General features: G+C 41.2%; 1 protein-coding gene across 5 annotated transcripts; it reads right to left on the bottom strand.

Moving 5' to 3' along the window:
• Nucleotides 1-11,001: 11,001 nt before the first annotated feature.
• On the bottom strand, nucleotides 11,002-27,478 carry ZNF131 (zinc finger protein 131). Of its 5 annotated transcripts, none has more exons than XM_030969269.1 (8): nucleotides 27,357-27,478; nucleotides 23,717-23,855; nucleotides 22,196-22,297; nucleotides 21,084-21,228; nucleotides 19,218-19,261; nucleotides 18,573-18,983; nucleotides 14,961-15,091; nucleotides 11,002-12,664 (listed from the first exon to the last, which is right to left on the bottom strand). In XM_030969269.1, exons 2-8 carry the CDS (start codon nucleotides 23,838-23,840, stop codon nucleotides 12,002-12,004), a joined length of 1,620 nt encoding a protein of 539 aa, XP_030825129.1. In that variant the 5' UTR covers nucleotides 23,841-23,855; nucleotides 27,357-27,478; the 3' UTR covers nucleotides 11,002-12,001. The 5 variants fall into 5 exon arrangements, with proteins under 5 accessions (XP_030825129.1, XP_030825128.1, XP_030825126.1 ...); XM_030969268.1 differs by having other exon boundaries at nucleotides 18,573-18,795; nucleotides 18,898-19,261; XM_030969266.1 differs by having other exon boundaries at nucleotides 18,573-19,261.
• Between the last annotated feature and the right edge of the window lie 324 nt (nucleotides 27,479-27,802).

A 27,802-nucleotide genomic window follows, 5' to 3' on the forward strand; every position in this document is an offset into this window, starting at 1 on the left:
GCAGTGAAAAATTCATAATGCTGTCTCAAATTGAATTTCCAAGTGCAGAGGAAGCTGCCAGCACATTTAGGCAACTGATCTGTCCTGCTGAGTAGATCAGCAGAGCACACAGTATTTGAGGGCAGGCACAGAGCAATACCCTGGGAAACTAGAGAAGAGGAACACTACAGAGCTCCAAGCAATACAGACCTTACTACTGATCCACTGAAAGACAGTCATGTGAAAAAGCTGCTACATCTCAAATCCCTAAAACCCATGCTACTTTTCATATCACATTTAAACAGAAAAAACTTTCCTGAATTTAATGAATATTAATGTTAATAATTTTTGCTAGCATTTAACTTCATTAGCTAATCTTATAGACATTTGTTGAGTATGTGTCCTGGAAGTCAGATGATGATGATGATGATGATGATTATTATTATTAATAATAATAATAATAATAATACTGCTGCTCTCACTACTACTATTACTGTGAGAATGTTCCCTTAGAAAAAACAGAGCAAATCTGAGTGAAAAAGATAGTAACAGTTGATACTTTGTTAAAATGGTAATGAGTTACACACTCAATGCAGAAGCTTAGGGAAGAGATTTTGACAAATATGCAAAAATGGAAATTAAGAATAAGTCCATGGTATTGCACGTAACTCTATCATTACATATAACTCTGTGGTATTACACAGGTACTAACTACTAACTACATTCCATGCTTTCAGGGAGCATAGATTCACCAAGTAAGTAGAAAGCAAATATATGCAGAAGTACAGCAAATAAGCAAATTTTAGAATATCTTTCAGCTATAATCTTCCCTGCAAGCATCCACTCCCATGACACAGTTCTGTGGACAACCACCACACACGTAACACAATCCAAAATCCTAAGTTAATTTAAAACTCTGTAAGGTAAGAGACTCCAGTTTCTCACCTTTCCTCAATCTTTTCCTTAAAGAAATCTGCAGGAGAATTTCAGATTAGAATCCAGAAATGTATCTGAGACTAGAGATATGCAGACAACTTTATAAGCTATTCCTATTAGACTAAAGTTCTGAAATAGCAATCTATTTTTAAATAGACAACAATGTAATGCTGCTAGCATTTCATTCTCTGACTAATCTCTCCTGGATTTGCTTAATGCTACACCCCTTTCCAGCAGCCTTCTATCAGCTCAATGAAAAGCAGCTGCCTGAGTGCAGCAGAACTCAATGCAAAGGAAAAAACTCTAGTTTCATTTTACTTTGTGAAGTGGAGGGGGGGAAAGACAAGAGGAAATCAATCAGTTGAATTCGTTCACAACTAGTGTTTAAGAGAAAAGCGAAAGAAAAGAGAAAGAAAATTGATAGAGTCAAAATATTATAAGAGTCTATACTACTTTAGCGGTGTGAGTTGCTTGAGCACAACTAAATTTTTTCCATTTATCACTGTAATTAAACTATAAAACCTATTGAGTGGGAGTTTTGTTGAGACACTTAAGAATGAAACTGCTGTTTAAGTGGTATGTATGTGAAATTATTTGCCATCAGGCAAACATACTGAGAAAAAAAAGGCTTTAAAACCATAATGATGCTTTTGTATACTACTAAAGGCACACAGAGTGTCACTAGTGGTTCAAGGGATTGTGTATTTAAAAACATGAAGTTATAACACCTGCTAAGGTTTCTAGGACAGCTTTTGCAAATAGAGGAAAATAGGAACAAGAGACAGAGAGGAACAGTCTGTTCAGTTTTTTCCAAATCCAGCAGGCCAACACCAGGAGGCCAGCAAGATAAAACAAGAAATGCTTATGTTGCTCTGAAATCTGAAAAAAGCACAGCTGGCCATCCAGAAGGTCCCATTCTCTCAGGACAAACCCTGACTTGTCAGGTGCTGGGCAGGATGCCACCTGCTGTCAGGATGACAGTCAAGGCCTCTGGCAGTAAAAGGCAAAGTTCTCATGTGCCGGGTGCCTCACCCCAAGCTCAAATTCACAATGGCAACATTTTTTTTCCGGAGAAAGGACACCCTTCCATCTTCCTGATTATTAAAAAATACATCATGAGGAACTGCAGCATCAAGACCAAAATCTTGTTACTCTTCACAGCGTTTTACAAGTGACATGATATCATTTTAGCACTACAGTATGATAGCAGGAAACAGAAACAGGTCAGGAAATGAAGACATGCAGAGTTGAATGTTGTAATGGTTGCGTTTTCAGGAAAAAGGGATTTGTTTGATCTCCTATATCCTCAATATAGTAAATAAGTGCCATTAAGAGTCTGAAACCTCCCAGGGAGCAGACTCATGAGCAGCTCTGAAGAGGTGCATTTGAAGAAATTCTCCAGCAAGCATCTCAAAGTAGACACAATACTGTCCTAGTATAATATTACCTGGTAATGTTCCAGAGCTAGAACTGCTTTGCTGGCACCAAGATCTTAAGATTGCAGCTTAAAGATTAACTGCTTTTTCTGGTTCCTCCAAAGGTCTCTGACTGAATATTCACTGACAATATTTACTCACGTCTCTCCATAGCAGCAGCATTTCTCAGTGCCACAGCACTAGCTGACAGAGAAAAAGAAAGAAAATGCATCTCTCTTGCATCCTCTTCATATAATTAGTACTTAACCCAGTTAATCACACCATTTAATCTGATGACACCATGCAGAGCTCAACAGGACTGGAAAGAGATTATTCTCATACCCTGTAAATCACAGGGCTGGCATAATTTGGTTAACTGGGCCAAAGAACATCATATATTTCTCTCATGTCTCTCAGTGTCTCTCACTTTTAAACCTAGGGGCACCCCTAACCACTCTAAAGACAAAGATACAGTTATTTACTATTCTATTCTTTAATACTGTAGAGTCATTTGTTCAACACAAAAACCAGAAAATCATTAATCTGAAAGCCCACTCCTAATTCAGAACCAGCATCAAGCCTATATCCTGCACCTCTTGCACTCTCAATATAGAATTTCATGATTTTTCATAGACATGACACAGAACTGAACATACACACCACATGTGTGCGCTGCCAATCCAAAGCCAAGCAAAAAGACAACCACTCCTTGCTGTGCTTTCTTCTTGTCCATGAAAAGTAAATTAGACATGCATATAGACTTATTGTTCACTCTAGACAGTGTCACAGTTCCTGCTTTTTACTCCTGATGATACTTCTAATACTCCTTTAAGATGTTTTACATTTTTTTCCTTGGTAACAAAAAATGCACAAAAATTACTGCTTGTATGTAGAGGTCACTGTACAGAAGTAAAGGAGTTAATCCAACAGCTTTAGTGAATTGCTGCTGTATACCCAAGACAATCACACACAGATGACCACAAAGGTGAAATTCAATCTTGAAGATTGCTAGACCACAACTGCTAGCCCGATGGATGTAATGAAAACAATGGAGTCTCATTTCTGATGAAGAGGGCATCTGTTCACATTTTCCATTTGAGTACCAACAATGGAATTTCTCATCATGTAAAGGAATCTTAACAATACATTTAATAATTCTGGAAGTTCTTACTACAGAACTAAATGTAAGACAGAGTTCTGAGTTTTGAAAAGTTTTGCAATACTACTGAATCAGATGAAAAAAAATTTATACAGGGACTTCTCATATGGCTTGATGAAGCTGAGTTCCCTTCCTTCAGCCCACATGGGAATTCAAATTCTAGCAGAATTTTCATGCAATTATTATTTCCAAGTAATTTAGACTTTCTTTTAATTCTGATTTCTAACTTAGTAATTCAAGGAAAACAGAAAAAATACTGTTAATAGAGGCATTTTTCATCCCTCCTCAGTGGTTTCACTGGATGACCTCATGTTTGCACTCCAAGAATCAGACAAAACAGACATATTTTGAGCATGTTCATATCACTTCTGTACTGAAATGCATTTGTCAATCCCTCTATTGGCAGAATGTCTTACACAGATGAAAATCATAGTAGCAGATGTAAACCTTGACTGTACAAATTGTACATAGAACATGAGTGCAAATAGTCTTTAAAATTCCAGATCTTGGCAGACATCTCTTGCTCACAGCCCTGAAATCCCTTTCACACACTATGCGATATTTACTGTTGGGAGGATTAGTGGAGACCAAAACCAAAAAAAAGTGAACTCCCAGTGCTAAAGCTGCCAAGCTTCACAAAGCACTTCTGAAGGATAAAATTTCTGGAGAACTGTATTGCAACTAATTGTCATTTCAGTGTCTACCAGATGAAGCAGGTACATCTGGACAAAAAACGTTCTGTATGTTTTTAAACAAAACAAACAAAACCAACAGAACTCATGTCAAAAGAGCTTCTCAAAAACAGTCTCATGACTGGAACACTTACACAGCCCTTAGTGGTGTATTTGAATCCCTGTCCTGAAGCCAGAAGAAGGAATTCAGATGCAGTCTTTCAATGTACTGTCACTGCTCAACAGTGACATTAAGCATATATAAGCATATAAGCATTGAAAACCATTAAAACAAATTTCTAGAAAGCTGGAGAGAAGGCAATTCAATGACTGTGATGCAGATCTACGTAGCAATTTACAAACACAAAAGTTATGTATGCAACTATCACATCCTCATGTGAAGGAAAGTTAAGAAAAAAATTTCAACATCAGGGTTATGAGCATAGCTCTGTGGAAGACACCTGAATAAAGTAATGTGATATTTAGCAAGAATTAAGCCTCAGTTTCAATGTGTTTGTTCTGCTAAGTACAGAAGCTTCAACAATTCCAATATATATCTCCATAAATGTATAATATACTTTGCTTAATATCTATATTTTCATGTCATGTATAGGCTACAGGTATTTATTAACTTCAATCTTTTATTTTTCTACCAAACATGTTCTCAGATGGTCATTGGATCCTGGGTCACCAAAGACCAGCAAAGAAGATGATATAATCCACATCTGGGAAAAAGGCCAAACCCAGTCTGTACTGATGCTCCTGCTCTTTGATTATAAAGGGAAACTTGCATTTTATTTTTTTCTACTTAGCAAGGTTATCAGCTGTTTCAAGTGATATCAAGCAGCCAAAAGGGGGCTGGGACACAAAAACATGAGAGATTAAAAAAAAAAAAAAAGCCAAAATCCAAAACCCCAAGGCAGAAGAAGAAAAAAGACACTGACAACTTTTTGCAGGAGTAATGATTTTCAGAAATATTTTATTTCAATCTTAATTACAAATTAAATACTGTCAAGAGAAATCTCCAAACAGAAAACTGATTACACTTCAAATTAAGATAAAAATTAGCCATTCATATCCTGCAAAAGAGCTGACACTTTGCACTAATACTACTTCTGAACTACTTTCCTTTGATGTTTTTTCAAAATCTGATCCTTGAAGAACCTGAGCATTTTTCAACCTGTCATGGATCCCCCAGCCTCAGGGCAGCGCTCCAGGTGCAGCCCCTGCAGCCTCTGGGTGACACCTGCAGAAATGCAGTTCCAGTCACAAACACAAGCGCTTAATGATGAGTGCAGCTGCCCTCTGCCCTCGCGGCAGCAGCACAGGCGAAGGAAGCCCAGGCTGAACGTGCTCCCTTCCAAGCAGAGGGATACACCACATCCAGCCGCAGAGGTCTGAAATGTCTGTGTTCAGTGTGATGCTACAGCTGTGCAATGCTAAACATCCCTGGAAAACTGAAATCCCTGTGCTCCTTGTGGCACACTTTTTGGCATCTTAAAACAACCCCGCACAGTGCTGAGGGCAAGTAAAGCAAGACTTTCCTAAATGCTAACAGAAATATGCCACTGGGAATGAAACACTGACTAAGTGATCAGCTCTCCTTCGGTACAATTATGCCATGCTTGGGCAGAGAAGTGGAACTTTATTTAGGAGCAGAGCCCCAGGCTCAGTCCTACACTATAATTTTTGGACTTGGGCATGAGCTGAAACAGACTCTTCAACCTGAGTTCTGGAAAACCAAGCTCCTAAATGAGGATTCTGTGGAACCCATAACCAGTGAGAAAACCCCAAACTTACACCACTCTGTTGTGTGTAAAAATGAAACTGAAAATGAGAAGCACAGTTACATTCTTCTTCTGTAATTATGAGCCCAGTTTCATGCTGCTCCTCTCAGCCCACAATTAGCTCAATTCACGATGGCCTGGCAGGGCAAAGACTGGCAGTACAATCAACCCCTGTGAGACAAAGAAAAATGGATTTTTTCAACTGTGCTGTCCACAAAACTGCCCTATCTACAGGCCTGCTGTAGAGGACAGGCCTGTCATTTTACACAAACACAGCCTCTCCAAAAGGCCACCTTGCACATACAAACTGAGTCTGCTCATCTTGACTCTGTGAGAACTTTCTTAAACACTGAAGTTCGTAAGTACATTTCAGCAAGCTACAGGAAATGCAGCGAAAGTAACAATATAGTAATTGCAAAAAAAAAAAAAAAATTGAAAAATACTAAAAGAGGGATCAGGTCACATCAATAGTAGTTGTCCTGATTTCCTGATTTGTTCAAAGACAGGTGAGTTTTCAAGGACACTCTACTACTCAATTGCCTTGCAGGTAATATGTTTTCTAAATTGCTTCCAGATTAAACATAATCTTATTTTGCAATTGGAGCTTTAAAAGTCATGATAGTATCAGCACGCATTGCTGCACAGTCTAATAACCAGACTATCTTAATGAGGGACTAAAGAGTCCTTATACTTCTGATACAATCTCTAAAACATTAATGACATAATAATTCAGGTTGAGAACAATTATTTATTATAAACACCAGAAGAACATGGGGCTTGGGACACTAAGGCAAGTCATGCACTGCCATTACAACATGAAATTGCTCCATGGTATAACACTGTGTCTTTCTGAGAAGACCAGAGGTGTATTGGCTGGACTCTGGGCACTATTTCCAGCGGAGTGAATGGAGAGCATTTAATCCAGCTGTTATCAATCTGCTCAGAACTGACGACCTAATTTGGAAACTGGATTACACTGCACGCACAGATTAACGCACTGCTGTACAGCTGCATGGATTTATGATTCCCGTGACAACCAGCAGAAAATGTATCCCAGTAATTCTCCCTGCACAGAGCAGATCTGTCTCCATGCAGCACTAACAAGATTTATCACTAGCACAGTCATACTTTCAATGATTTCATTGCAGCTATCTTGACTGGTATAATCTCTATCTCTCTCTGCATCTTAAAATACCAATTCACAACCAGAAGAGACGCTCATATGATGCACTAATGCTGCAAGCAATAAAAAGCCTTGCATACTATCTGAAATGTGTAATTTCTTAGAAAATATTAGTGGTTTCCAAGTGATTTTCCAGGGCACTGAGTAAGTTTGTGTTTATTTTACCAACATAAGAAAGTGAGTATTACCCTATATTTCCCATATTAGGCAGAGTCCTCTCATATTTCAAGCAAGCAATACACTGATTTCTATTTTGGAGTTTGGTAACTTGTTTTCCTGGCAATGAGAAGAGTCTTTGGTTTCATGCTTCAGGAGAGAAAGTCAGAAAACTGGACAGTATTTTCAGTTCCATCACTACCTGCTTGCAGGATTATTTAGTCTGTGTAACCATAAGACTACTGAAAAAAAATTTAAAAAGAGGGAAAATAAAAGCTGTTTAGGTACTTCACAGTAAGTTAGAGGCTGAGCTCAATAATATTTTCAAGTGTCCTAAGAGAGAGATGTCTATGCATGACGGATTATTTTCATCCAAACACACCGAAGAGCCATGCTGGAGATTTTCTGCGTTAGCCAAGAATTTCCAAGGTTGATGTCTATTTCCCAGCTCACAGAAAATATTAGGAAGAGAAGCAAACACACCCAGTTTCCAAGGCTTAGGAAGAACAGTGGAGCTAAAACTGACCATGAAGAAATTGTATGATGTTCCAGCTGTCAAGGAGCCAATCCCATCACTTGCCAGTATGGTTCAAAATCATGTGCTGTCCTTGGTTGTATACTTCCACCCCAGCATAACCTGGCCCAAAAAAGGGCAACAACCCCAAATCCTCCCACAAAGAGCAACTTCTAAAAGTGTATCTTACAAGCATCTCTGTCACATGTATCTCCCCCAGATAAAGCACTACAGCTGCCTCAATTCTGCATTTCCTTGGGTCAATACCTCGTGGAGTGGGAACTTGTGGCAGCCCCACACCAGAGCATTTTCTCAGTGGTAAAGTCCAGAAAATGCTTCCATGAAGTTCAATCTACAGGAACCAAAGCAAAATCCTTTTTAGCAAAGGGCCAACAGATCAGTTTATAGTAATGGGGCTGCAGTATGAAAAACCCAATTATCTGCCAGTGCAATTTAATTGCCTTCAAAACAGAATCAGTACATTTTAATGTGTTATAATGAATTATTTGTATTTGCGATAGTGCAGATCCTGTGTTAGTTCACAAAATCACTGTTTTTCCATCTGGCAAAGCTAAGGATTCCACAACTGGACATTTTTTTTAACACCCACACCAGAGCTACAGTTTTAAAACAACACTCTGAAAAGATCCCAAACAAGCAACTATAAGAAAAGGAGAACTACCATGTTCAGGTACTTTATTTCCTAACTCCCAAACAGACTGCCTATCTAGGATTAACTAAAATCCTAAAGTCTTCACCTCTATTTGTTGGATAAGGCACTATTTAGGAAAACAGCCACCAATGAATGAAAGACAGTAGATGATAAAATTAACGTATTCAGGAAAAATAAATAAATTCAACCAAATTATTTGCTCATTTCCATTCATGAGATTGCTCAGGCCCTGGAACTGCTGTAGATCTGACAAAATACTTTAAAAGAAATTATGTAGTGCAAGGAAAAAAAATGTAATTAAGGACCCTTTTTGATAGAATTAGATTTCCTAAATGCAGGTGGGGTTTTTTTATATACACATGAGCAAATACTCTTCTCTTTCTGATAACAAGCACCAATTTTTAGTTTTTCTGAACTGGGACCACCAAAACAGCCCGGAACACCTGTGCATTCATAATGTCAACAAATCTACTTGTTGTAGATGAAATGAGATGCCAGACTACATCCTCAAAGGAGCAGGTCCTGAAAGGACAGGTTTGCTCTGACGGGGACTGTCCCTCCTGCTATGAACTTGTAGAACCACTGACGGCATTGTCCAAATTAACAAGCCAACCCAGAAAACACCGCAGCATGTCCCTGCTCCTCCCACGGAATTCGTCGTGTGTTTTGTAGGTCAAACACGGGATGACATTTATTTGAATCGAAACGGTTTTTTTCCCTCAGGCTCCAGTTAGCCCCAAGTGTGAGAGGGTCTCAGACAAAACAACCGTATGCCTCCAACAATCTGCATTTAATTAACAACTGGAACCTGGGGGGCTCACGCCAGGTACAGCCTCACGATGCAGAGGGGTTTGCAGAGGCTCGTCATTAGTAAGACGCGGAATGCTACACCAGCAATCTCTTCGGGAAAAACCGCAGATTCTCTAGGGTTGAGTGGCCTCTGGAGATCATCCAGCGCAAGTCCCTGCCGATGCAAAATCACCTAGGGCTGGTGACACAGCAAGGCGTCCAGATGGGTTTGGAGTGTCTCCATGATTCCACTTCGCCGGTGTACTTCGTCTCTAGGCAAACCAACACACAGGGTGAAACAGCAGCGACGCGCTATCACTGACACTACCTAAATACCTCCGGCGCCACTAAGCGGAGCCTGGCGGGGACGCTCGACCGCCGGCCTCTGGCGGAGCTCCCTGCGGCAAAACCCCGTCGGCTCCCGCCGGCTTCGCTAGGCCCCGCCGGGCCCTTCCCGGGACGCTGCCGCGGCCCTCGGCCCCGCCCGGCGCCGCCATTTGCTGCTCTGGGCGGCCGCGCCATTTCCCCGCCTCCCGGCGGCGCGGCCCAGGAGCTCCCGTGCCCCGCAACCTTCCCTGATCCTGCCGGCTCCGCTGGTTGGGAACGGGCACGAAGGACGGCTGTGGCAGGAATCCGGGGTTCAGTCACTTGGGAAGGATGTTACAGGGGAGGACGAACGGCCGTCTGTAGCAGTTATTTCCAGAGGAGAGCTTTCCTCCGTGTCCCTGTTCCTGTCTGTAAATAAAGCCCCTGCTGGCGTCAGGTGAGGAGGGGACACCGGGCTCCCGGCCGCCTCACGGGCAGCAGGGACAGACTGCCCTGGGCACGACCGCGGAGCACCGCTCCTCTCCTGCAAATTCCCTGAACTGTGCTGGAAAGGGGACAGCAAACAGAACCAAGAAACAGCCCAGCTGTGCTTACCAACCACGGCCTTGCTGACAGTAGCATGGAATTGTTCAATTTACACTCGACTGAAAAACTACACAAAAGTTAGTTTTGTTGGTCAGATGCATAGTCAGATTGTTCCTTTAATTCCACCGAGACAGACTTTGTCTATATGCATTTATACCTAAAAGGTATAGAGCTCGACACCTAACCAAACAGGCCAGTCCCCTCCATGTTATCAGAAGACATGCTGCTTATCAGAAGCCAGGTATAATAGCTAAAATTTACTCTCATGATCAACGTTGGGCCACACCCTTTCCCCTACACAGAATCTCATCATAGATTACTTGCATCTCAGAAAACACAAAACAATTTAAAAAAAATGCAAGTTACATTAATCAAATAGTTTGAAATTTTAATTGCAATCCATGTTTTTTTGCAACAGTTTCTCAAAGGCTATGATGAAACACAATAATATTGAATGAAACTAAATAAAAGCACAAATACCAGGAAACAGTGCAGCATTTGAAGATGGAATAAAAAGCCTGATTTTAACTAAGATCTATAGTATTACCAAGAGCAGTAGGGACCGTCCTTGCAAAAATTCTTCCCTTAATTTAAGGCTTTGAAAAAAAAGTTTCTTCAGGAGTTTGGAGCACCTCTAACCTCCAGCAGTAATTAAGACATTCTTAACATCCTTGACCAAACAAGCATTTTCTAAAAGATTCTAACTTTACAATAAAAAGCTATTAATCATATTAAAAATGGGATTGATCCTTAACACTGGAACTTGGCACTTAATTGCCAGTCATTCAGTTGTTTCTAACATATTGGATGAAACAAAAAATGCAACATTTAATGGTTGGTATTGTTTTATTTTCTAATATTGATTAAACTATTTACACTTCTACTTTTCAATCCACAGTTTAGCACTCATACCTATGGCTTTTACTTTTATGTTTAGCACATCTTTTTGTCAAGTGTCAGAATTTAATTTAAAAAAACCCCAAGAACCTGATACCATATAGACAAGTCTCTGTTTATGTTTAAACAAATTCATTTTCAAAAATGATTATTTATAAAAGAAGAGCCTGCTTGTAGCTTTCTTCCAAATCATGTTTATCACAGACTACACCAAGCTCTTCCTATTTTTAAGTGTCCCATTTAGCATGTCCTGCTGCCTCTAAGTGAAGTCTGTTCCCTCCCTCAGCCCCCCGCCTCTAAATTTAATGCAAAAGAAAATCAGTAACCAGCAATTTCAAGCAAAAATATAAAGCACTATAACATTACCTACACTGCCTTTCACAGAACTAAGTTCTCAAAAACTCTAGAAACTTTGTGGAAATTTAACCACTCAGTGTTGAAAAGGCACAGGACTTTTGTGCTCAGAGACCTCCAGCAACAGTGCTTTTAGCCCAGCCTGAAAGTTAACATCCAAAAATTCACAGGTACGTAATTGCCACTTACAGCAGAACCCCTCAGATTTTACTTACTCTCCTGCCACAGACATCCTGCAAATTTATACAAGACTTTGCCTCTACTGCAAGAGCAAAAGAGGTGAAATTATTTTTACATAAGCCCAGGAATGGTGTGATGATACAATGATACAAGCTGTTCATTGCTAAAAATCTCACAAAGTTGTCCATGTCTTCTGGTACTACATGAATGGAGAAGTATTTTTCACATATGAGAGAAGTTTAATTGTACATGAAGAAAGCTAATTTTGGTCCACTTGTCCAGCTCCCTATGGACAGCATATTGGAAAGGTGACCAGTAACGGTTCAAAAACCAATGTAAAAGTTAACAAAAATAATTTGGTATTTCATTCTTAAAACTGCAGTGTCATTATGTGTCCTACTCATTCACTTTTGCATTTTGTGTATCCACTAATTGTTGTGTTTTTAAGTCTTCAGCTTGCTCATGATGTTCCTTATCTGCATCAACTACTTGATTACGATCCTTTTCTTCTGCTTCTCCTTGATCAACACTTTGATATTCTACTTGTTCAAGGTCTGTTCCATCTATAAGTTCTGCCTGTACTTCTTCCATCTGTATTTGATTTACATGCTCAACATGTAACTGCTCCACATGAACTTCAGCACCTTGCTCAGTCTGAATGTGTTCAACTTCCAAGTAACTAATCTGCACCTGTTCTTGCAGTTCCTCCATCTGTGTGCCTTTCACTTGATTGTCCTGTATGAGATCCTGGTGCATCTGTTCTACAGTTACCTGTGCAGGATCCACTTGTACCTGAATTACTGGTAGGACATGCACTTGCTCAACTTGTTCTATTATAGTCATTGATGTTACTGGTTCAGCTTCCATAGCTTCCACTGGAAGAACCTCTTCTGTCACTAATAGTTCTGAAATATTGTGCATTTCTTTGAGATGCCTTCTCAGCTCACTGCCTTGCATAAACCACAGATCACATAAGGTACAGTGGTTGGGTTTGTCACCAGTGTGTATTACCAAGTGGTCTTTGAACTGATCCCAGCTGTTAAATACGCTGTTACAAACCTGAAATGAAAGATACAGCGTGTTAAACAGTGCCAACAGGAATGTGACAAAATACAGTGCCTATATGAGATCATGATGTCACATTGTATAGCTTCTTGCTACTTGGATTCAAAAAACATACATTTTAGAGGTAAAAGCTGAGAAGAAAGCTTCAAATGAATAGAAGACTTGATACTTATTTACTCTTTTTTTAAGAATGGTGATCTGTTTTTAGTTGTGTATGCATAAGATACCTACAAAATTCACAAGTCTGTAGAGCATTTGAAAGTTTTTTTATCTGATAGTCATTTAAGTATCATACCCCAATCAATACATATCTGGCACTAGAGTTTTGGGTGTAAAAATATTTATGCATTAATAGGGTGCACTGAAAGTGTAATGCAGACTGTTGTTTTACTGACATTCTAGATGCAGTACTACTGAACAACTTTTCCTTATGAGCTTTCACTTGCTCATGACATCGTGAGGTTTAACAGGCTAGGCTGAACTCTCCCATTCTGTGATTCAAAAAAATCCACTTGAATGATTTCAGCAGATAAAACTTTTCAAACTCCATCCCTCTCATGCTCTTCCAGCCAAAAGTACTGCCTCAACATCAGACATACTGTTTTCACAAAGCACATGAGCTCCCTTCCCTTCAGCTGGTACTGGAGGTAAATAGCTGGAAAACAACACACACAGACTGCAGAAATAAATGAGATGCAGGGTAGAGGAGACAGAAGAGTGGGGTAGAGTCAAGCTTGGAGTAAAAAACCCACAGGCTCAGGAGTCTTTGTCCATTGAAATGTGTTTCGCTGTAGAAAGCAACAAGAACACACATATCAACACCCCTTCACTGGTGACAAACAGTTTTGGAACAGGATGTTCTATCTCTTCACAATTTTCAGTAACTGCACAGAAAAGTGATAGAGGGAGTATCTAACAGGATTAACTCAAGAGCAGGTCTGTGTAGTCAAGACAAACATCTCCATTTTGCTGCTGAAGTCGGCTAAAAGGGGTTGTGATACTATTGCCACACATTTTTTTCTCCCAGGCTCACATTTCAGAAACAGTTTGCACATGCAGTTTTTAAAATACTAATATTATAGATAAGCACTCAAAATTACTTAGTCATACATAAGGGTAATGACTAGCAATGCCCAGGCACACAATTACTGCTCTTGCCACACAGAATCTAATTCAGTTTTCAAGGCATACAGCTGAAGAGCACAAAAGGACTCATCAAGAAAGCACAACTTTTTCTCGTCTTTGTTCAGTGAATAAAGATTTGTTCAAATTTAGTTATAAAGAGAAAAATTAAAAATTCATCTAAGAATTGCTGCAGTTTCTGCAGGCTGAAGGGACACAAATCCACATTCACAAGATCTGTGAGAGGATGAGGACGTTTACAAAATGAGTTATGACTTGAATCAGCTCTTTAAAAGTGAAGATTTATCTCAACAGTTTTTCAAATGTCAGTTACATATAGTGACCAAGTACCCTAGCAATCTCCACAGCATTTATTTTGCTTAAAAAATACTACAGACTGCCATAATAAATTTGAATTCGTTTCCAGACAAAATCAGTATGTTTGGTATCAAACAGAGAATAACAGAACAAGCAATTAAATAATAATTTGTATTTTGGACTTTGGGCTTTACTTTTTGTGAAGCATGCTTAGAAGTGGGAAAGGCCTAGGTCAGTGTATCAAGAATCTTGAAAAATAAGCAAATGTAAAATTCAGCCTACCCAGAAGAATCTCTACGATTTTAAGTATTATGAGGCTCCACACTAGTAATTCCAAATTTTAAATGGAGATACTTAGATGTGAGGATTTATCTGCATACTGTAGTTGAATGTGATCCAAAGACCTCACTACTGTCTACAACTTCCTTGTTAGAAGAGGGGGGACAGGCACTGATCTCTTCTCTGTGGTGACCAGTGACAGGACCTGAGGGAATGGCCTGCAGTTGTTCCAGGGAAGGTCAGGCTGGATATCAAAAAAGGTTCTTCACCCAGAGGGTGTTTGGCCACTGGAACAGGCTCCCCAGGGCAGTGGTGACAGCACCAGCCTGACAGAGCTCAAGAAGCGTTTGGAAAATGCTCTCATGCACAGGGTGTGACTCGAGGTGTCCTGTGCAAGGCTGGAAGTTGGACTCAATCCTTGCGGGGCCCTTCCAAACCAGAATATTCTGTAATTCAATATTATTTTACTGAAGTAGCTCTTAGAAACATAAGCCACTCTCATTGCCTCTCCTGTTCAGTCCTCCCATGCTCCTTGAAGGAAGGAGGTACCTAACCTATTTCCATTACCCACCTGACATTCATACAGCTTCTTTCTTCCCTTTTTAGCACCAGCTCCAGACTGACAGGCTGTCAGGTGACATTTCAGTGTGCTATTCCGAGCAAAACGTTCATGGCAGTTTGGACATTCAAAGGGTTTTTCACCTGTTGAGACAGATACAAGGATTTGTAAGTGTATAAAACTACCCAGTCTTCTTTCAGGTCTCTCTTCTTCCTCTCTTTCTCTCTTGTCTAGGTTGATAAATGCACTGTAAAGATGTGGCCAATGAGATTATTCTGCAGAAAAAGAGATGAAAATTCAATATAAAAGGGCAAAAAACCTGATGTAGAGTCATAAGTCTCATTTAGAAGAAAACCAATGTAACAATTATCAGTAGCTTTTAAGGTATTTGTGGAAATTATATTACTATTCTGGCAAAGTATTTAAAAAAATAGCAGCTATTTCACACTTTTCATCTTATAATAGTTACAGTTAAAGAATCAACATAAGTCAATATACAAAGTGACATATTAAAGAAGGAAGAATTTAAATAGTACAACCTTTTATTTTCAGTAATAACAGCTTATGCTTGAAACTGAGCTCCAGAAAACAAAGCTGGCACAGAATGATTGTGAAATAACAGTGCATCAATATTAAAACAAAAAAACCCTGCATCCAACTTTACCCCAAAATACACAGAAGAGAAAGCACAAAGAGACATAAATGGGCACAAGCAAGATGAAAATTCCTCTCAGTTCAGCCACTCCATTTCAACCACGGTATCAAACATAGAAGCCAGCTAAGGACAACAGCAGGGGAAGCTGAAAGTAGGTCTTTTTATCATCCAGGGTACTATGCTGTCATCAAGTGGTAATGAACAAAGGGTGTTGCACCCTGCACAAACACAATGACATTCAAGCCAATTAAATTACCAGAAAACCTGGAAGAGAGTGTTTCCTCTGAAAGGCTGTAATAACCTGTATAGGTACTGCCACCAACACCACTACTGAAACAAACGGATAATCAACTCCAAAAGAGGCTGAGCCATTTCAGGGAATACCACGAGGATCAATCCTAGCTAGTTTAAAAGCCTGCATTTTCAGGCATGCAATACTTATTGGATATTGCAGTGGAAAAACAATCTTCAGAAATATTTACAAGTTCCTAATTAGCTTTTCAAAAGAAATTCACAAGTAGCTGAAGTGTCACTTATACACCTGAAAGCTACAAAAAGATGTTAAATGGCGGGAACCTCAATGGTTACAAAATGCTACATATGTGGTGAGTGTAGTACAGGAAAGGCAGAGGATGCTAAACTGCCTTCAGTGTTGCAGGCCAAAAATCATGGGTTAGTTGGTGGGTTTGGAAGTAGATGATCAAGGTTCCTACCAATGCAAACCATTCTGTAATTCTATGATTCTACAGAGCATGCATGGATGACCAAAGAGCTTTTGGACGAACTCAAACACAAAAAGGAGGTCCATGGGATCTGATGAGATGCATCTGCTGGTCTTGAGAGAACTAGTGAAGGAAGTTGTTAATCAACTATCCATAAAATTTGAGGTGTGGGAGTCTGGTGAAGTTCAAGATGACTGGAAAAGCAGAAGCACAGCCCTTTCAAAACAGCGACATAAGGAAGAGCTGTGAAACTACAGGCCAGTCAGTCTCACATCCATGCCCTAAAAATCATGGAGCAGACTTTCCTGGTAGCTCTGCTGTGAAGACAGGCCGAAAGCCTTGGGGTGTTCAGCCTGACGAAGAAAAGGCTTCAAGGAGGTCTAAGAATGCAGTCTAGAGGAGGGCTGGAAAGGGACTTTCAAGAGAATGTAGTGATAATGACAAAGGTGGAGCAGCCTTAAGCCAAAACAGAGTAGGTTTAGGTTAGACAGTGGGAAGAAATTATTTTCCCAGAGGGTGGTGATGCACAGGAACAAGTTTCCCAGAGAAGCTGTGGTTATCCTCTCTATGACAAATGTTCAGGGCCAGGCTGGATGTGGCTCGCAGCAACCTGGTCTAGTGGAAGGTTCCCTGCCCATGGCCCCAGAGGGTCGAACTAAGTGATGTGTAAGGTCCCTTCCAACCCAAGCCATTTTATCATCCTATTACTGCCCCACTGCTATTTCAATGTAATTGCCGGTATAGTAATTGAACAACAACAGGATAAAATATTTTATGACATTTTCTCACAGGCCTTTCAAGTTCATTTTAGCATTCAACCAGTGCCATACAGAACTCAGAATTTAGAAAGCCTGTAACAGAATGGGAGCTTTTTCATTCTCCTTAGGAGACCACAATTAAATGCTGATATCTGTTCTGATTTTAAGCTTAAGGCTTTTGAAAATGCTAAACTCTAAGTAATTAGATTCCATATGTTATACTTATTAGATCAATATATATTTAGTAAGTATTTTGTACCTCTTGTGATATGCTAACTTGCTTTGAATCAAAAATACTTTATTTGCAAGAGCAACCAACATATTACATAGTTTGGATTACTCTGGTTATCTGCCACAAATTTTTTTCTGAATAGATTTTTGCTAACTAGCACCTGTTTGAATTGCTTATAATGGAGAAACACTCCCTCCTTTACAGGGGATAGAACTTCCCAAAGCTTGTTTATAGAAGGAACTTTTAAGAGACTATTGGGAATAGACCGGCACTGTCCCATAGTAATACTCAGCAGTCCCATACACAGATACATTCTAATTCAATTAAGACATGCTAATGAAAAGACTTTAACAATAACAAGCTGCAAAAGAAATAGAGCTGCTACCCTCCACTAAACTTTTACTTATGAATCATGACTGGCATATTAAACAAAAAGATCTGGAAGATCAAGATGACATATATTTTACATTCAGTTATCTGTGTCATTTTCAGTGTCTGTTCAGTCAGCTGACTTCTCAGTGAGATCAAGATGTAACCTCCTATACTAAAAAGAAGGGAGGACCACAAGTCACTTTGTACTCAAAAGATTTTTGCTACCCAGATTACAAAGAGGCAGATTTTACAGTAAAAAAAGTGTACTATTACGACTAGGAATGTTTTGCCAGTTTTAGTAGTTTTGCATAATTAACCAAGAAAATTCAAATCATAGATGAGATAAGAGCAAATGTGAAACTTTCCAAACATGATGGTACAAGACATAATTCTTTGAGGGTATTTTATGTCTAATAGGCATTTGCTCAGAAGTTCTGTTAGATAAAGAAACTCTCTAGACTGTATTCCACAAAGAAGATTGTGATTTAAATAATATTTCAACACAAATATTTACTAGAAAATTTTGAAAATAAAAGTAGTTCCTCAGTTTGGTGTTTCTGAAGAAGGGAACATGACTTAAGGGAGTATTTTGAAAAAAAAAATCTCTAAGATTTAATAGACTTGATAGAGAAGCTTCTTTACTACTTTCTGGTTTTAGGTGCCTGTTTTTAATCGACTCAATCCCCCAAGTTTCCAACATCAATGGAAAACAAAAAAAACATGAACAAACAAAAAGACATACCACCATTTTAGTTATAACTAGAAGCCAAGTATTTCTAGCACTCATTGATTTTCTTCAGCATATTATCTATTTCCCCAAAACATGCAAAAGCCCAAAGTACTAGAATGAAGGCCACAAGCACAGGACTGTAGCAGTGTTCTTACCTGTGTGCTTCCGAAGGTGCTCTTTAAAATGCCCAAAATGGTCAAACTGCTTGTCACAGTACTGGCATACATGTATTTTCTTGCCAGGTCTTTGCTTCTTGCTGGCACCACCTTCATCAAAGTGGTAACAGGTGAGGTGCTGTTTCAAAGCACTCTCTCGCAGGTATCTTTTATTGCATATGTCACATTTATAATTCTCAGTAGAGTGTGTTTTCATGTGTTCCTTAAAATGGTAAAACAATTTAAATGAACGGTTACATTTCTCACAGTGGAATAAATTGTTCATGTGTGACAGCTGAAGTTCCACAATTTCAATACCTTCTACCTGTTTGCATGAGGGGTCAGTTGCACTATCACCTTCTTCTTGCATCTGGCATTTTCTCTCTCCCTGACGATACTTGCTGGTGATATCTGCCAAAAGAGCCAAAGCAGATTCATCTGATGTACCTGTTGCCTGTATGTACTTTATGGATTGCTCTGCAGAAGCTACTTCTTCAAGGGTTTCAATGCTGTCATCCTCCACTTTCATCGTCCCTTCAGCAATCTCAACCTCAATTTCAACAGGCTCTGATTCTGCAGATGGCAGTGTTTCTGTGATAACATTAGAGGTTTCAGCAATCTTCCTCTTTTTTGGTTTATTTTTACCTTGTGCTTCATTTGATTCTAAGGGTGATGAATTTTCTTTGTTCCTGAAAAACATTTGCATAAACATGGTTAAGATCAATTAACAATGACATAATAATTCCTGTCTAGTAATCTAGGTTCTGCATCCAACACTCCCCTAGGTGTTTCTTGAAGTTGAATGATGACCACATTATCTGGGTGCACATCAGGAGCTAACTTGTCCTTAATCTACACTCCTTGGTGCAGTAAAATAACATTGTTAAAGCTGATAAAATATTTTAAAGTATTTAAAGTAAATAGCTCTGCTTCAATGATACAGAGCATCTAGCAAGAAAGGCCAGTTAACCTACTGACTTATCTAGAAATTTGTGAAATTCTCTACTTGGAAAGAAAACTCCTCTAAAATAATTAATTCTTTGGCCTGCCTACTCAGAAATAAGGTTTAAGTCCCTCCTATGCCATTCACCACTGGATTGTGTGCAACTGCAAGCAGTACTTAGAGCTTGTCAGAAAACACTTTAGCTGTGACTTAACATGATGCTTATAAACACAAGGGTTAACATATCCCATAATTCAGGAAGGCACAATACTAATAGCTGACATTAAAAAAAAGGATGTGAAAGGAGCATTCTAGTTTAATTTTCTGGGCTTAAACACAATCCTCAGTTCTGTGCTGTTCTCTCTGCATAATGCACACACAATCCCATTCCTCCAAAATGTCAGGGATGGCATGGCATCTCAAACACAGCTGAGTGGGTCAATGCTTTCAAGTCATCCACAGCACTACTGTGCTGGAGGTTTTACTACTGATTGTCAGTTTCAAAAATAAGTGGCTATCTTCCCATCAAATTGACTGACTGAAGTAAGCTGTGCTTTTAACCTTCCTCTGCACCATGATGAATCCTTTCACGTAATGCACTCCCTATCACTTCCAGGCTTTCTAGTAACAAGAGACAAGACTTTGCCCAGTATCTCTAAGTAATATTGTCAGATGTGTAACTAATGATGTAATGCAGGCCACAGCTTATAAATGGCACCTTAGTCTGTTCACATACAGGAAAACAGAGTAGCTAAACCCAGTTCCATATAGCCTGGATTTCTGATGTCTACCAGATCACAGGCACATTGCAAGGAGCTCCTGGATCATGTACCAAAAGCAACTAGGGTAGCATGCAGAAGGAATGAGAACATGAGAGTACTTTATGGAAGTGAAATGGAAGAAAGAGGATGAAAAACAGCATGATGGGACTGGCACCCACTTTTTTCAAGTTAGATTTTGGCAATGGATTACAGTTCCTGGTACTGGATAAGAGGTGCTGCAGCAACATTTGATTGAGTATTGAACCCAGATATAACCCAGATATAACTGACTTTAACAGTTACATTCGTTCAAGAAGTTTGAGAGGTTAATTTTGCAGCAAGAGGTTTTAAGATCACAGTTTATTCTCTCAGAAAGAGCAGAAAGCTACACAAAATCAAAACACCACGAAACAAAACAAGCACCATGAAATAAAACAAGCAAAGACTTGTTAATGTAGTCTGATTACCAGAGACACATTGTCACTGCACAGCCAGCTGTCAATCAGGTGTGGGCCAACAGACAGCACAGAAACCAACTATAACCACAGAGTCACAGCCCTACCATATCAGCAACATTTAGAAGCCGTATCACTTGTCATTGAGTTCTAGCCCAGTGAATGTGACATTCTTGTTTTACCCTGTGTAATGCTGAAATGTATGTTACAGTAGAATATATGGTTCTACACAACTTAAGGAGGTTCCAGTATAAGGAACAGCCCTGCAAAATACTGGCAGCCAGCTCTTGCACAAGCCTTATTGAGACTCTCTCCTTCAGTGCTGGAAAGAAAAAGAGGCTTATGTGCTTACCTGATTTCAAGTGCTTTGATTGCTTCTAGCATCTGTAGATACTCTGCAGCTTTCCAAACATCATTTGCTTCTTCCTCACCTTGTACCATTAGCTTTGCTGTATAGGTGAACTCAATTAGGTGACGAAATGCCATGTTACTTACACCTGTGTACAGGCAAGAAAAACAAGTTACCTTCGACAATTCTGCAGCCTCATCTTCCCAATGAATCTTACACACTTGCCTGCACACCATTTTGATAACAGCACCATAGTCACCAGTTTCATAAACATCACACCCTTAAATGGCTCCACTGAATGGTTTGGGTTGGAAGAGACCTTTATAATCATCTAGTTCCAACCTCACCCATGTTGGAATAAAAAAACCTACTAGAGAAACATAGTCTGGAACAACTGTGGAGTTTTGCCATGACAAAGATAAAAGGAATGATAAGATGGACAAAAAGCTGTTTCAATAATATATAAATTTAAACAAAAATACTATTCCTGGAGGCTGAAATGCTGCTCCAGGAATTCAATTTCCTCCCTGCCTATCACATAAATATTACCCCATGTTTGCCCTGCTTTTGCATCCCAGCCAAGGCATTTGCCATTGGCCATCGCTGACAGCCTTTCTCAGCTGACCAGAATGGCTTTTTTCTGGGAAAGCTTTTGTGTAGTACTACTAGTCCTAACAACATATAAAGGGTCTGCCTGACCTTCACTGGACATGTATAAGGGGAAAGAAGGGAGAAAAAGCACCACATAATCTCACATTTTCCCTTCCAATATATTTAATACTGTTTTCATTTTGATTTTTCTTCAGGGGGTTTTCTTTCCAGTGATGGTAACTGTCTCAGAACAACTCAAGAACTAAGATCTAGAAAGTTAACTTTCAATAACCAAGCATGTTCAAGTGTTCAAAGCTAGACTGGATGCAGCCTTGACCAACCTGGTCTAGTGGGAGGCATGCCATCCCATGGAAGGGGAGGTTGGGCCTACATGATCTTTACATTCTACACTCCAACCCTAAACATTCTATGATTCTATGCACTAGCCTCTACTCAGGATGCTACAATAATTTCCAGCTTGAGCACACAGCTCTGAATGCTTTTATTTGCACAAGTCAGATTACCTTCAATCTCCACCAAAGGCTCCTGAGTGAAATCTTGGAAGAATTTGTGGAAGAACTGGCTACAGGCAGCAAGAACTGCCTTATGAGCTTTAAAATGGTGACCTGCAAAGGGTGACAAAAAGTTTGGTTTAAAGTAACACCTTCCTCCCTTCATAGTGCACATGCAGATAAAAACACCAGCCAGTGTAAACATTATTCCAGCAGCATAACAGAGTGATTCTCCTTGTAACATAAGATAGTACTGCAGCTGGCTTGTCCTTTCTCACACAGAACCTTGCTGACCTCGCTAAAGCTCTGCAACTCAACCAGCAGGAGAAACTCACTCACTCACTCACTCACTCACTCACTCACTCACTCACTCACTCACTCACTCACTCACTCACTCACTCACTCACTCACTCACTCTTTTCAGATATTTAAGAAATGAATTATGGGAAATTTCTGTGCAAACTTTTCTTGCTATGTGTTGGGCTCTGTATGTCTCATGTGTTTGTTGCTCCTACAGACTGATAAATGTTATCACCACCACCAGTATAAACACCACAGAACAAAAGTGGTTCTGCTCTGTTCTGTCTTCCAGAATCTGTATTTCTTCTCCCCAGTGGAGGCATGCACATTCATGGGGCTCAGTGGTACAGGGATAAAGGAAGCAACACAGATTAGAACTACACAGCTGCACACAAAACCAGCTCTGAGTTCAACACATGGATTTGGTAATGACAGAGCAGGAGCAAACATTCAGGGTGAGCACCATCAGTGAAATGGTGACTGTCCCTGAAGAATATTTCTTTTTCTTCATTTGCTTACCTCCTTCTAATCTGGACTCTGTAGGATCCTTTTTCTTCAAGTGAGTTGCTGCTATCCTTTTAAAGATCAGGTGCGATTCCTTTAGCTAAATCTGTCCTAATGGACACTGCCTATATTCCCTGTAGTGTTCATCCATTCTAAAACATGTTTGGAATATGAAGCAGACTTAAATGATCTACCACATACTATCTTTTCCAAGGAAATAATAAGCACTTGTATCTTCATCATCTTTTTAAAACAGTTCTTACGCCCTTAGAACACAAACAAAAAGTGTGTGCTTCTACCCTTTTTAAAGTATACATTAAACTAGTAGAGAGATACCAGAGAAGCTGCTGTGAGAAGTAAATATTATTTCAAGGCATGGGGTTTTTTTATTTAAACACAGTATTTATACAAGTTCTCTGCATGCAGTCAGACAGCTCAAGTCATAGAAAAATATTTTAACAATGTTTTGGGAATCCTCAGCACATTAAATATACCACAGCAGTTTCGAAGAGGGCTTCTATCTGAAAACATTTTAGTCTCTTGTTTGGGAAAGCAGAAGCAAAATTACTAACCACTATGATGAAAATTTGCAAGTAACTTGCACACAGGTACCGAACCAAGAACTGGTTCACAACCCCATCTGACACCTGACCATGAAAAATCCAAGAGCATCCCAGCACAGCTTTCAGAATTCTCTGAATACCAACTAGTTCTCAGGCCTGTACATACCATCGACGATCAGAGTGATATCTGTAAACTGGTCCTGCTCACGTTGTTCATTCAGCCTATCCAAAATAACTTTATAGTGCTCAGGGAATTCCTGGATACATTCCATCATTTCCTCAGCTTCCATGGCAAAAGGCCTGGTCTGCAAAACAAATGTAGTATGAGAGAAAGAATACTGTGCCAGTCAGTAAATACTGTGTAGAGTCAGGTTATTACACAAATGTGAACTAACTAACACTTTGCCAGGACTTTAAAACCAATGGAGCTTGCTTTTTTACCCAGTGTTAGCTGACAGGTAGGAAATGGCAGAGTTAAGGATGTGGAATATTGTCTTATTTGGACACATGAAGAAACAGACAAAGTGGGTATTTCTTTATCCTACAGATTCAGCAGGGATCCACCACCCCCAGAGCAAATACTACAGGGATGCAACATCTCCACAGCTACTCATTTAACACCACTACAGCATAATCTCAGAATCTTCATACAGTTCTTGCAATCCAACCAATCCGCTTGGTTAACAGGCAGTTCTTAAAACATTTATATTTAAGTCACACTTTGCAGCTCATGAACACAAGTAGTAATTTTTATTTTCAGACTGCATTACAATTGCCAGGGATTTAATCTGCTCTCAAGCTCTCCATTCTACTTACACTTCTTCCTCTGTAAAGTGAAATATTCTTTGCCAGCCTTTTGATGTATAATGCCTGTAGTGAGATAGCCCTTCCTCCCTTCCTAACACAATGAACATAGCTGGGGGTGGGAGTTGCAGAGGATCTCAGACCTGGAAAAGTCTAGCAGAACTCGGTGCCTGTGGATGAGATGCAGACAGTAGTCTGCTGCATATGCAGGAGAACCTCAGCAGAACATCCAAGTGCTTCAACGAAAGCACTTCACAAATTACCTCCAGGCAAAATTACTTCAGATCCATGAAGCAACACTCATTTTCAACTCCTACACTTATGTGGCTTACACTTAGAATTCTGCAGAAAATAAGAATTATAGAGTTCCTGTTTACACCACAAAACACACTTCTTGTCTCTCAGAAAAAAGTCACTCATGAAGAAGTTGTTTTGCCAAGAGAATAAGCAGAGCAGAAGCAACTACTTAGGGAAGTCCAGCCCTACCTGCTACTGCTCGCTGCCAACCACAGAGCGCTGCCCACAAAAGTCAGATTTGTTACCTAGTGTGCAACGAGGAAGTAACTACACACACTTGAGGGGACACAGATTATCGATTTCAGAGTTGCACAAGCCTGGGTGCCCAGTGCAATTCCACAAATCAAGTACCCAACTATAAAAACTTTTTGCTAACTATACATTTTAGCAAGCGAAATGATTAGCATTCATCGGTTCCGAGTAACATAGTTCTCTAATTAATTAGCATTCTCTCTTCTACTGGTTAATGATTTTCTTGCTTCCCGTGCTAATTAGTCCACATGCTCAGCCTCCCTCTTCTTTGGGATCAACGTGTTTCGGTTGGTTGCTGCAATCGTCCCCAGCCAGAATTACCAGTTGGAGCCAATTCCAACACAATTGCTAAGCTTGCTTTATTAGTTTGCTCCTTATTTTGGGGTTTTTGCTGCATGTCCCTATAGCCTCTAAATTCTAGATTCTTTGGGTCTGCTATCAGTGGTACACCCATTTTCCCAGGCTTCATTAGCCCGCCCTTAGGTCAGAGATCACTGATGTATGTCTTCATAAGCTTAAGAAGGCAATTTTACCCACAAGTAATTTGTTTTTCTAACACCTAGACATTACTTAGAGGTTGTCAGCTGCTCTCTGCATCATGGATTAAATCTCCTTTCTTGCTGAAGAAGCTTGACAGTACACAAAGATCAAACAGCAAAGCAAATCCTTCCTTAAGAAAATTCTACATACTCCGTATTTCACACCAGAAACAACTGTCAGTGTCTTCAAGTGGGCAGAGGAGCCCAGCCTGCAGAGGAAGATGAGGTGGAAGGGAGAGGAAATGCTGCTGCTGCATTCACCTCATCTGTAATGGTAGGTTTAAGACAAACAACCAGAAATTCCTGCCTTTCTTTCACCATCTGGTATTTCACATAAAGTCTCATGAGGGAAGGCGTCAGCTACATACTTCACAGTTTAATTCTTCATGCTCATTTTTGACACATTATAAAAGGGCAGATGACTTGCAATTGAAAGCATAATTGCTAAAACCAAAAATTCCATCTCCAACTCTCATGATTTTCATCTCCCATGGTTTTTGCTTTACTTCCAAACTGACTGTGGGGATATCTTGAAAGAAACACCCCAAACCTCAAAATAATAGAGCAACCTTAGCATAGCAAACACAAGATACTTTAAAAAGTTTCTTTCTTAGAACTCTTACAAAACATAGTAAGAACATACAATTTATGTTAGGCAGTTCATTAATTTACACAGAACTAGTAAAAAACGTGAGTTTACTGTGTATCTAAATGCTGTTGCAGCACTCATTGAGCACTCATTGTAAAAACCTCGGTCACACTGCACAAAAAGGCCTGACACAACAGCACATGTTCAGTAAGAGCACGACTGCTTTGGAGGAAGAGGTGAAAAGTACAGTTGGGAAAATAAAGCAGCCGAGGAGTATGGAGAGAAGCGATCCAAATTCCCACTTAGGAGTGGGCTCACAGATGAGCGACAGAGAGTGGACCACTTCAATTGCCTGTGCAATTTCCTTGAAAGACTCATCGAAATACTGCCTTAGCCTTATGAGCCTGTAACCCTGCACGCATTTCATGTGATGTGCATGTGATTCGCCGAGCTGCTTTTATAAATCTGCCCCAGGGAAACATGCTATTATTACCACTCTCCTGGGCTACAGCAGGAGCTGCTCGGACTCCGGGCACCAGATGTTAGCTTGGCGCACACGGATCCCAGAGGCGCGGGCGGGGAAGCGCCGGGACAGCTCGGGTGACCCGCAGGAGCCGATGCGGCGGCCCACAGCACCGCCATCTTGGGAAAGGGGGAGCCGTGGGCCGGGCAGTGCAATGCAGGAATTCTTCATGCACACTGCCGCACGTTCTCCTCAAAACCAACGCTCAGGCACGGCGCAGGCACAATCCCGACCCGATCCCGATCCTGCCCCTCGGCCTCGCAGCGCTGACGCGGGATCGGTGCCGCTGCCGGCGTGATCGTGGGCACAGCGGCCGCCAGGCGGCGCCCCCATCCCCGGCCGCCCCACCCGGAGCTCCCGCCACCCGCGCGCGCCTCCCGCGGGCTGCGGCCCGCGCGCCCCGCGGCCTCATTGGCGGTCGCCAGTGTCATTCAGCGCGACCCCCGCCAATGGCGAGGCACGGGCAGCGCTCGCCCCGGGCACAGAAGCCAATGAGCGGCCGCCGAGTGCCCGGAGCGGGCGAAGGCGGAAGGCCTGGCCCGCGCCCGGGGCTCGCCGCGCACGGAGGATCCGGGCGCGGTACGGGCGGCGCCGGCAGGCACGGGGGTCCCGCGGGGCGCCCCGAGAGGGGACCTGACCGCTGCCGGCCCCAGCCTGGCGCGCGGCAGCGCCGCCGCCTCGTTAGTCCTTATTACGTCATCAAAGCGCGCATTAAATCGATCCCTTTTCAATTCCCGGCCGGGTCGCGGCCCGACGACGCGGCGCTCCGAGGGGTGGGGAGGCGGTTCCGCCGGGGACTCACCGGGAGCAGCTCCTCGCCGCACCGCTTTCCGCTCCACCGCCGCCGCTTCCTGCTGCCCGGCACGCTGGAAAGCGGGGCGCGCGCCGGCCAATCCCGACTCGCATTCCCGGCCTGCCCCGCGCTCACCCTCCACGCGACAGGCGCGCGCGCGGCGGGGAGGAGCCCGGAGGACCGGGGCATGCCGGGAGTTGTAGTCCATTTGTGCAGTGCGCCGGGTTCAGCGTGACGGAACGGGTCGGGCTGGAGGGGACCAGAGCGGGTGATCTGTTCCAGGCTCCCTGCTCAAGCAGAACCATCCAGAGCACATGGCAGAGGATTGTCTCCAGACAGTTCCTCAGTATCTGTGAAATGAGACTCCACAGAATCTCTGGGTAATTTGTTCAAGTACTTGGTCACCTGTGCTGTTGAGTTCTTCCCAATGTTCAGGCAGAATTTCCTGTGCATCA

The sequence above is a fragment of the Camarhynchus parvulus genome, chromosome Z (assembly GCF_901933205.1).
Source record: "Camarhynchus parvulus chromosome Z, STF_HiC, whole genome shotgun sequence".
Classification (NCBI taxonomy): domain Eukaryota; kingdom Metazoa; phylum Chordata; class Aves; order Passeriformes; family Thraupidae; genus Camarhynchus; species Camarhynchus parvulus.

What these genes read in the sequence shown, in the direction of transcription:
- ZNF131 (XM_030969266.1), bottom strand. Translation starts at nt 23,840, where the DNA reads ATGGAAGCTGAGGAAATGATGGAATGTATCCAGGAATTCCCTGAGCAC. An exon ending in GCCTTTGGTGGAGATTGAAG is followed by an intron (nt 21,229 to 22,195) that starts GTAATCTGACTT and finishes GCCTGTACACAG; the next exon opens with GTGTAAGTAACATGGCATTT. An exon ending in ATCAAAGCACTTGAAATCAG is followed by an intron (nt 19,262 to 21,083) that starts GTAAGCACATAA and finishes AATGTTTTTCAG; the next exon opens with GAACAAAGAAAATTCATCAC.